We start from the raw sequence: 11520 nt of genomic DNA, 5'->3' as shown, positions 1-11520 counted from the left end.
AGTGTTAGTAAATAATTGGTTACAAAAAGAACATAAGAGCAATGGAATAAAGATCGAGTAACATCCGAATCAGCAAGATCTATTAAGGCATGTGTATCACACTTATTGTGGGAATATATTTACATAGAAAAATATCAATCAAGCTGAATTCTTATTTAGATCTTTCTAGTACACAATATTATAAATTGACCACTAGATGGTAATATAATACAGTACAAAAATAAGTAACTAGAAAACGAGACTGTTCAATACCAGACAAGAAGTATACTTTAAAAGAGTAGTTGAGGGAATTATAAAATAAGCATCATTCTAAGGGACGTATAGCATGTAAATCAACAGTCAAAAGTTCACAAAAAAAAGGAAGTCTCAGCAATGTGAACTGAACCAAGCACTGAGTCCCAATATAGGTGATCACAATATTAGGAATAAAATGGGGGAAGAAAGGAATAGGAAGGATATATGACGAAGGGTGGGAAAGATAGTTGGGAGGGCAGGGACCCAAGTGAGGAAAGAAAAAGGAGGAGGTATTGTTAAAGAAAGGAGGGGGGAGTAACATACAAAATAAGTACTGGGGATACAGTGATCCGCAACAACTTCCACGATTTCCTAGATTCCGGCCACCATCAACCATCACACAGACGACCTCCGACTGCCCTGCAAAAGGCAGGAGAAACCCGGCAGCACCATTGAACCCAGAACCAACAGATGTGCAGGATAAAACTTCAGCTGGATTACGGAAGTGTGCAGAAGCAGTACAGAATGTAGGACATCAGACTCAGCATCCGCAGACACGATCAGCAAAGGACCAATTCTGATGACAGTAAAGGAGGTACCCAGCCCAGGAGAGAGCGCAACTGATCCCAAAGATCCTGCAACACCACGGCAAATCAGGAGGGATCCTTAGAGGAACAAGCACAGCCAAAGAATCAGGTATTCAACTGTAATCTCACGTTACACTGCAGGTAGCAGGAGTTCCAACTAGGCAATAACCTTCACCACAGGGGGTCACCTCCAGGCATCAGGGATACAATACTCTCCTCTCCCTCTAAGGTCTGCAGTGAGGTATGTTGTAATCACCAAACTCTCCAAACAGCCACGATGTAGACAGATTTCATGAGCCTCTGCTGGGAGCACTGTTAAGATATGGCCATTCCTACTTTTCCTTTTTAAAAACATTATTAAATCTTCTACTTAGAATCAGCAGGGTGGGGAACGGGGACTGGACTGCACACCCTCATTTTAAACATAAAAAGAGGTGCTACCATGCTGAGACTTGTAGTGGCATGCAGGAAAAAGAAAATGCAGGTGTACACTAAGCACTAAGAATAATGATAGTCAAAACAATTGTGATGAACTCTACAATTAACATGGAGTTTAAAAGTGGTTCTTAGCATGTTTGGGCAAAAACGCTTGCCCATCTACCACGTCTAGGTTAGTCGCATATGGGTCCCTAACATCCCTAATACACATTCACCAGGGTTTACCTGAAGAAGGAAATACTTACACAGAATGAGCCATATAAAGAAAGAATAAGGAGTGTAGAGTGAAATGATCAGTGTGTCCCTGGTAAGCAGGTGGCTGCTACTACTCCCCACAAACAGGACTACTTTATTGTGTGCACTCAAGAGGTGCCAGTATCCAGAAGTCGTCCTACACTTTCAATGCAACAGTTCCAATGGGGGGAAATTCAATGCAGCGTGATGGACACAATATGCTGATTTGGAATGACAAGTCATGTCCATCTACAAAGCAAGCTTTGCATCGCACCCTATAGAGGTGCACAGGGAATGTTGCAATGTCAGCACCATCGCCGCTCCATGGCCCTAACTTCTGCCACCCTGCAGCAAGGATCAGTGCTACCAGAGCATCCTTTACACCAGGCATGTCAAACTCAATACCAACCGGGCCAAATATTCAAGGTCTTAAGAGTGTGTGGGCCGCAATAAAAAAGTCTTATATGCAATTTATTAATAAAAACCTGTCACGATCCAGTGCAAATGTTCCTCTGTGGAGGACGGTAAGCTGGGGGGTTCGGGTGACCTGGGAAGTGACTGTACTAGGTCTCCTAGTTGCAGCCGAACACAGGTTTGGCTAGACCTGCCCAGAGGCGCGGAGTCTAACTCACTTGGTGGTTTTCTCCAGTGACCCCTCCAATTGGAATTTGGTTTTCCGCTGCACCAAGTGAGCAGGTCGCGGCCCTCTGGACAGGTACCTGGGAATGGCAGAAGACCAGAAACTATATTTAACGAAGCAAATGCTAGAGCACAGGAGGTAAACTGGATGCTTAGATATTGGAACGCTGTTAGGGATCCTAATCACAGGCTAGCATAGGAATACTGGAAAGTGTACTGAGAATCACTGAGAAATCCAAGTACTGGTTGCACAGAACAACAGAGGCATATATTGGGAATTGCTAGATATGTTTGGAGCTGATTTGCAGAGACAAGACACAGCAAAGAACACCAACATGCACTGGAAAGCTATAAATGTAGGTGTTGACTGCACAGACAAGACACAGAGAGAAGAGGACACAGGCACATGTAGTAATCCCAGTCGCAGGCTAGCTTGGAAACACAGAAAAATGTACAGGAACTGCAACAGATTCTGGAGCTGATAAACACATTGAAACACAGAGGGAAGACAGGAATAAACTGGGGAAGCTAGTAATGCTGGTACTGGACAAAGGCAATTACTGGGAGAGTGCTGGGAGGTCCAGCTGTGAGCTAATTAGTACTAGCAGGTAATCTGACACCTCAGTGACACAGGGTAATAGCCACAGGAAAGCTGCAATAGAATTAGCAGCACATATACAAAGACACACAGGAAAGAGACATGAAACACTGAAGTACTGTGAGAGAGCTAAAGTCTCAGACTAAGGGTTAGCATGGAAGCTAATACAGGAAACTGGAAAACTGTGAGCAGGCTGAAGCAACACGCTGAAGGAATTAGCACAGAGCAACAGTGGGAGTATCACAGGCACTGGAATAACGAAGTTGAACAGCAGCTTCCTGTTCCTGGAGTCAGACTAAAATACCCCTGGGTAGCTGATCATTGGATCAGCTGAGCGACCACAGGACTATCATTGGGAGAGACTAGTCAGGTGATATGAACCAACATGGCTGCGCCCATGCCCGGCACCCCGGAAACCAGGACGCACGCATGGCAGCCCTAGCGGACCCCAGGGAGAATACTCAGTCACCACTCACCTCCACTCCCAGCGTCTGGACACCTAAGCCCAAGGATACCAGCGCAGAGGTGAGTAGCAGCCGATCCCAGGCCGCATCCTGACAAAAGCAATGCAGTGCCCCTTGTAGTAGTGACCCTATGCCCCTTATGCAATGCCCCATGAATTTGTGCCCATTATGCAATGTTCCTTATGCAGTGCCCCAGTAATGCCCCTTATGTTGTGCCCCCAGTAATGTCCCTAGTAGTGCCCCTTATGCAGAGCCGCCCGTCCCTAGTAGTGCTCCCAGTAATATCCCTAATGCAGAGCCCCCCGTAATGTCCCTAATAGTGCCCCTTATGCAGTGCCCCCAGTAATGCCCCTTATGCAGAGCCCCCCAGTAGTGCCCCTTATGCAGAGTCCCCAGTAATGTCCCTAGTAGTGCCCCTTATGCAGAGCCCCCAATAATTCCCATTATGCAGAGCCCCTAGTAATGTTCCTAGTAATGCTCCCAGTAATGTCTCTAATGCAGAGCCCCCAGTAACGCCCCTTATGCAGAGCCCCCAGTAATGTCCCTAGTAGTGCACCCAGTAGTGCCCCTTATGCAAAGCCCCCCGTAATGTCCCTAGTAGTTCCCCCAGTAATGCCCTTATGGTGTGCCCCCAGTAATGCCCCTTGTGCAGAGCCTCCAGTAATGTCCTTAGTAGTGGCCCTCATGCAGAGTCCCCAGTAATGCCCCTTATGTTGTGCCCCCAGTAATGTCCCTAGTAGTGCCCCTTATGCAGAGCCCCCAGTAATTCCCCTTATGCAGAGCTCCCAGTAATGTCCCTAATGCAGAGCCCCCAGTAATGTCCCTAGTAGTGCCCCTTATGCAGAGCCCCCAGTAATTCCCCTTATGCAGAGCTCCCAGTAATGTCCCTTATGCAGAGCCCCCAGTAATGTCCCTAGTAGTGCCCCTTATGCAGAGCCCCCCGTAATGTCCCTAGTAGTGCCCCAGTAATGCCCCTTATGCAATGCCTCCAGTAATGTCCTTAGTAGTGGCCCTTATGTTGTGCCCCCAGTAATGTCCCTAGTAGTGCCCCTTATGCAGAGCCCCCAGTAATTCCACTTATGCAGCGCTCCCAGTAATGTCCCTAATGCAGAGCCCCCACTAACGCCCCTTATGCAGAGCCCCCAGTAATGTCCCTAGTAGTGCGCCCAGTAGTGCCCCTTATCAAGGCCGTAACTAGGGGGGGGGGCTAGAGGTGCACGTGCACCGGGTGGGGATTGCGGGGGGGTGTGTGTGAAAAAAACTGACTCAGCCCTCCGAAAATGGCCGCCGCCAAAGAGGAGACAAATGCTAGAGGTCCTTACTGGACCTCTAGTGTCTGTCTCCTCCTTGGCGGCGACCATGTTTGGATGGCTGTTTTCAGCAGATTCCATGCGGACTAGCCGTCCATATGGACTCTGCTGAAAACAGCAATCAAAAAATGGCCACCGTCAAGGAAGACACAGATGCTAGAGGTCCTACTGGACCTCTAGCGTCTGTTAGCAGAGCGCAATGCACACAGCGTTCCCGGAAGTGCCGGGAACGCTGGCGCTGCCGGGAGAAGATGCTGAAAGGAGCTGGTTGGTTTCAATTGGCAACTTCTCCACTCTTTAGAAGGCTTGATCCATCTCTCAGTATAGGGTCAAATTAATTAACTCACCCCCGGCCACAAGTGCAGAGAGGGAGACGAGATTAGCAGCCATTATTGCCATTTCTCCAATGTTAAATACAAATGTTTAGCCAGTAGTATTGTATTTTTGCATCTCTTTGATCTAGCTTATACATATGGGGGATGATTGAGTCTGGACACATCTCCCGATTTGGATTGTGCATGTGTCTGAAATGCAAAACATGTTATGTTCATGCACCACACGATGTAGGTGCGTAAGTGTTGCATCTTGTGCGGACGTAGACTAATGTGAAGTAGGCATTATTGGGCGGTGACTGGGTAGCGAGTATCAAGGCGCAGAGTGGCTGTTTCTAATAGGAGTGTTGTGGGCATACATCTAAAGCTCTGTGTGAATCGCGCGTAGCGGGAATGGATGCCTGTTTCTGATGGATCTCTTGCACCTAGCATGGGGCTGGTGGACATGCCGATACTAATGAGGGCGGTTACATCTGTAGCTGCTAGAACAGTGGGCAGAATGAGCTTGCACTTTGAGACCCCCGGTTTTGCGACTTACCTTGGCGGATTGACGCATTAGCATATGAATTTACGCAAGTACAATAATGTCGCAGTCGTAGAAGAGTCCAACTCACACTCAGCCCCCTGGTCTCAGTTACTTCAGATGTGCTCCTGTTTATTTGAGAGTTTACTGTTGATCAGAGCCTGCAGAGGAGAGCGCATCATCTGCGTCAGGAACATCAGGGCTCCACTGAATCTCCATAGTAACTAACATTTCAAGTGTTATCTTGCCTAATGCAACTAATAACCAATGTGTTAGGTTTGGTTGGAATTATCCTTCAACTCAGATTAGTTTATTACTGTTGTAACATTAGAGGAAAAAAATAACCGGAATTTTCAGACATTAAACGTAAATGACCGCATTTTACACCATGGAGAACGGCGAATCGGTAACTCGCACCCTGGACCCAGCTGTGCTCATAGTCTAAACTAAAAAGGTAAAGACTTGCTCAAAAGTACTGTAATGTTTATATACTGTTTAACATTAACTTTAACATGAGTTGTGAACCTTATGCCCGAGATGCAAACTCGGATCAGAGGTTCTATGGGCGACTATTCCAGATATATGCTTATGGTGGCTGGACAGGTGACATTGACTCTATTGAAATGATGACTAAACATCTCCAGGAAAACATACACTGAGGAGACCCTGTGCCCAGATACATGCATGTTCCTGCCCAAAACACCACGCGAAAGAGTGCACGCGGCACATCCGACCATTATGCATTAGGTACATTGCCGACTTCCTGTATATAAGGAGCGCCGCATAGTGTTGCCATGGTGATGGTACGGGGAGGACTCGTACAGGACCCGGATACACTTTGTACGAAATATGAGAACACTCACAATCATATGGTCTCAACACGTGATCTAATTACGTCAACGCCCAGTTAGGGATGGCTATGCAATGGATGACTATCGATGGTTCAACCAACCGATGGTCATCCCTGTTCTTTAACGGACTGACCTGCCTGTGGACCATTCAGAACAGGGGGCAGGACTTCGCGGGAGTCGGGGGCGGAGCTACGCTCCGAGTCCCGGCACCCTGTAAAAAAAAGAATCGGTTATGTTTTGCCATCGATGGTGGAAACCCATCTGGTTCTCCCCCATCGATGGTAAAATCATTCGACATTGGCCCTAAACCATCGATTGATGGCCATCCCACCAGAGTACAATTACTGAATGTAATCGATGCGCTACTGTAAGCATAGTGGTGACAGCTGGGTAGGGAACAGTCTTCCTGGTGCCGAGTCCCCAGTGCACACAGTGACAGTCCAGCTCAGCTGCCGCAAACCATGCACAGGGTACGGGTAGTGCTCGGTCATCTCCCGGGGAATCCCCGAGGACTGCGAGCTGTGTCCACCTCTGTATCCGGGGAGAGAGCCGAGGACATTGTCATTGTGCACGGCCGGAGGACCCCGATCTGCAAAGCCAAGAGGGGGGGCTTTAAGGTAACACTGGCACACAGCAACACGGGGGAGCACCCCATTACACATCACATTACTCAGTGACACACAGCAACACCGGGGGAGCACCCCACTACACATCACGTTACTCAGTGACACACAGCAACACAGGGGGAGCACCCCATTACACATCACGTTACTCAGCGACACACAGCAACACGGGGGGAGCACCCCATTACATATCGCGTTACTCAGTGTGACACACAGCAACACGGGGGAAGCACCCCATTACACATCACATTACTCAGTGACACACAGCAACACAGGGGGAGCACCCCATTACACATCACGTTACTCAGTGTGACACACAGCAACACAGGGGGAGCACCCCACTACACATCACGTTACTCAGTGACACACAGCAACACAGGGGGAGCACCCCATTACACATCACGTTACTCAGTGACACACAGCAACACAGGGGGAGCACCCCATTACACATCACGTTACTCAGTGTGACACACAGCAACACAGGGGGAGCACCCCACTACACATCACATTACTCAGTGACACACAGCAACACAGGGGGAGCACCCCACTACACATCACGTTACTCAGTGACACACAGCAACACAGGGGGAGCACCCCATTACACATCACGTTACTCAGCGACACACAGCAACACGGGGGGAGCACCCCATTACACATCACGTTACTCAGTGACACACAGCAACACAGGGGGAGCACCCCATTACATATCGCGTTACTCAGTGTGACACACAGCAACACGGGGGAAGCACCCCATTACACATCACGTTACTCAGTGTGACACACAGCAACACGGGGGAAGCACCCCATTACACATCACATTACTCAGTGACACACAGCAACACAGGGGGAGCACCCCATTACACATCACGTTACTCAGTGTGACACACAGCAACACAGGGGGAGCACCCCACTACACATCACGTTACTCAGTGACACACAGCAACACAGGGGGAGCACCCCATTACACATCACGTTACTCAGTGACACACAGCAACACAGGGGGAGCACCCCATTACACATCACGTTACTCAGTGTGACACACAGCAACACAGGGGGAGCACCCCACTACACATCACGTTACTCAGTGACACACAGCAACACAGGGGGAGCACCCCATTACACATCACGTTACTCAGTGACACACAGCAACACAGGGGGAGCACCCCATTACACATCACGTTACTCAGTGACACACAGCAACACAGGGGGAGCACCCCATTACACATCACGTTACTCAGTGACACACAGCAACACGGGGGGAGCACCCCATTACACATCACGTTACTCAGTGACACACAGCAACACAGGGGGAGCACCCCATTACATATCGCGTTACTCAGTGTGACACACAGCAACACGGGGGAAGCACCCCATTACACATCACGTTACTCAGTGTGACACACAGCAACACGGGGGAAGCACCCCATTACACATCACATTACTCAGTGACACACAGCAACACAGGGGGAGCACCCCATTACACATCACGTTACTCAGTGTGACACACAGCAACACAGGGGGAGCACCCCACTACACATCACGTTACTCAGTGACACACAGCAACACAGGGGGAGCACCCCATTACACATCACGTTACTCAGTGACACACAGCAACACAGGGGGAGCACCCCATTACACATCACGTTACTCAGTGTGACACACAGCAACACAGGGGGAGCACCCCACTACACATCACGTTACTCAGTGACACACAGCAACACAGGGGGAGCACCCCATTACACATCACGTTACTCAGTGACACACAGCAACACAGGGGGAGCACCCCATTACACATCACGTTACTCAGTGACACACAGCAACACAGGGGGAGCACCCCATTACACATCACGTTACTCAGTGACACACAGCAACACGGGGGGAGCACCCCATTACACATCACGTTACTCAGTGACACACAGCAACACAGGGGGAGCACCCCATTACATATCGCGTTACTCAGTGTGACACACAGCAACACGGGGGAAGCACCCCATTACACATCACGTTACTCAGTGTGACACACAGCAACACGGGGGAAGCACCCCATTACACATCACATTACTCAGTGACACACAGCAACACAGGGGGAGCACCCCATTACACATCACGTTACTCAGTGTGACACACAGCAACACAGGGGGAGCACCCCACTACACATCACGTTACTCAGTGACACACAGCAACACAGGGGGAGCACCCCATTACACATCACGTTACTCAGTGACACACAGCAACACAGGGGGAGCACCCCATTACACATCACGTTACTCAGTGACACACAGCAACACAGGGGGAGCACCCCATTACACATCACGTTACTCAGTGACACACAGCAACACAGGGGGAGCACCCCATTACACATCACGTTACTCAGTGACACACAGCAACACAGGGGGAGCACCCCATTACACATCACGTTACTCAGTGTGACACACAGCAACACGGGGGAAGCACCCCATTACACATCACGTTACTCAGTGACACACAGCAACACAAGGGGAGCACCCCATTACACATCACGTTACTCAGTGACACAGCAACACGGGGGAGCACCCCATTACACATCACGTTACTCAGTGACACACAGCAACACAGGGGGAGCACCCCATTACACATCACGTTACTCAGTGACACACAGCAACACAGGGGGAGCACCCCATTACACATCACGTTACTCAGTGACACACAGCAACACAGGGGGAGCACCCCACTACACATCACGTTACTCAGTGTGACACACAGCAATACGGGGGGAGCACCCCATTACACATCACGTTACTCAGTGACACACAGCAACACGGGGGGAGCACCCCATTACACATCACGTTACTCAGCGACACACAGCAACACGGGGGGAGCACCCCATTACACATCACGTTACTCAGTGACACACAGCAACACGGGGGGAGCACCCCATTACACATCACGTTACTCAGTGACACACAGCAACACGGGGAGCGCCCCGTTACACATCAAGTTACTCAGTGACACACAGCAACACGGGGAGCGCCCCGTTACACATCACGTTACTCAGTGACACACAGCAACACGGGGAGCGCCCCATTACACATCACGTTACTCAGTGTGACACACAGCAATACGGGGGGAGCACCCCATTACACATCACGTTACTCAGTGACACACAGCAACACGGGGGGAGCACCCCATTACACATCACGTTACTCAGCGACACACAGCAACACGGGGGGAGCACCCCATTACACATCACGTTACTCAGTGACACATAGCAACACGGGGGGAGCACCCCATTACACATCACGTTACTCAGTGACACACAGCAACACGGGGGGAGCACCCCATTACACATCACGTTACTCAGTGACACACAGCAACACGGGGGGAGCACCCCATTACACATCACGTTACTCAGTGACACACAGCAACACGGGGAGCGCCCCGTTACACATCAAGTTACTCAGTGACACACAGCAACACGGGGAGCGCCCCGTTACACATCACGTTACTCAGTGACACACAGCAACACGGGGAGCGCCCCATTACACATCACGTTACTCAGTGACACACAGCAACACAGGGGGAGCACCCCATTACACATCACGTTACTCAGTGACACACAGCAACACAGGGGGAGCACCCCACTACACATCACGTTACTCAGTGTGACACACAGCAATACGGGGGGAGCACCCCATTACACATCACGTTACTCAGTGACACACAGCAACACGGGGGGAGCACCCCATTACACATCACGTTACTCAGCGACACACAGCAACACGGGGGGAGCACCCCATTACACATCACGTTACTCAGTGACACATAGCAACACGGGGGGAGCACCCCACTACACATCACGTTACTCAGTGACACACAGCAACACGGGGGGAGCACCCCATTACACATCACGTTACTCAGTGACACACAGCAACACGGGGGGAGCACCCCGTTACACATCACGTTACTCAGTGACACACAGCAACACGGGGAGCGCCCCGTTACACATCAAGTTACTCAGTGACACACAGCAACACGGGGAGCGCCCCATTACACATCACGTTACTCAGTGACACACAGCAACACGGGGAGCGCCCCATTACACATCACGTTACTCAGTGACACACAGCAACACAGGGGGAGCACCCCATTACACATCACGTTACTCAGTGACACACAGCAACACAGGGGGAGCACCCCACTACACATCACGTTACTCAGTGTGACACACAGCAATACGGGGGGAGCACCCCATTACACATCACGTTACTCAGTGACACACAGCAACACGGGGGGAGCACCCCATTACACATCACGTTACTCAGCGACACACAGCAACACGGGGGGAGCACCCCATTACACATCACGTTACTCAGTGACACATAGCAACACGAGGGGAGCACCCCACTACACATCACGTTACTCAGTGACACACAGCAACACGGGGGGAGCACCCCATTACACATCACGTTACTCAGTGACACACAGCAACACGGGGGGAGCACCCCATTACACATCACTTTACTCAGTGACACACAGCAACACGGGGAGCGCCCCGTTACACATCAAGTTACTCAGTGACACACAGCAACACGGGGAGCGCCCCATTACACATCACGTTACTCAGTGACACACAGCAACACGGGGAGCGCCCCATTACACATCACGTTACTCAGTGACACACAGCAACACAGGGGGAGCACCCCATTAC

General features: G+C 50.3%; 1 protein-coding gene across 1 annotated transcript in view; it reads left to right on the top strand.

Annotated features, from left to right (window-relative positions):
• Window positions 1-6568: 6568 nt before the first annotated feature.
• ACAA1 (acetyl-CoA acyltransferase 1) overlaps window positions 6569-11520 on the top strand; it is a 35172-nt gene continuing 30220 nt past the window's right edge. The window contains exon 1 of the mRNA XM_088446404.1: window positions 6569-6827. Within this exon, the coding sequence (XP_088302530.1) occupies window positions 6672-6827 (156 nt within the window). The 5' untranslated portion in view covers window positions 6569-6671. The remainder of the gene's footprint in view (window positions 6828-11520) is intronic.

Source organism: Taudactylus pleione, unplaced genomic scaffold (genome assembly GCF_031769625.1).
Source record: "Taudactylus pleione unplaced genomic scaffold, aTauple2 ptg000398l, whole genome shotgun sequence".
Classification (NCBI taxonomy): domain Eukaryota; kingdom Metazoa; phylum Chordata; class Amphibia; order Anura; family Myobatrachidae; genus Taudactylus; species Taudactylus pleione.
The sequence above is the reverse complement of the archived record's forward strand: the minus strand, read 5'-3'. Positions and strand labels throughout refer to the sequence as shown.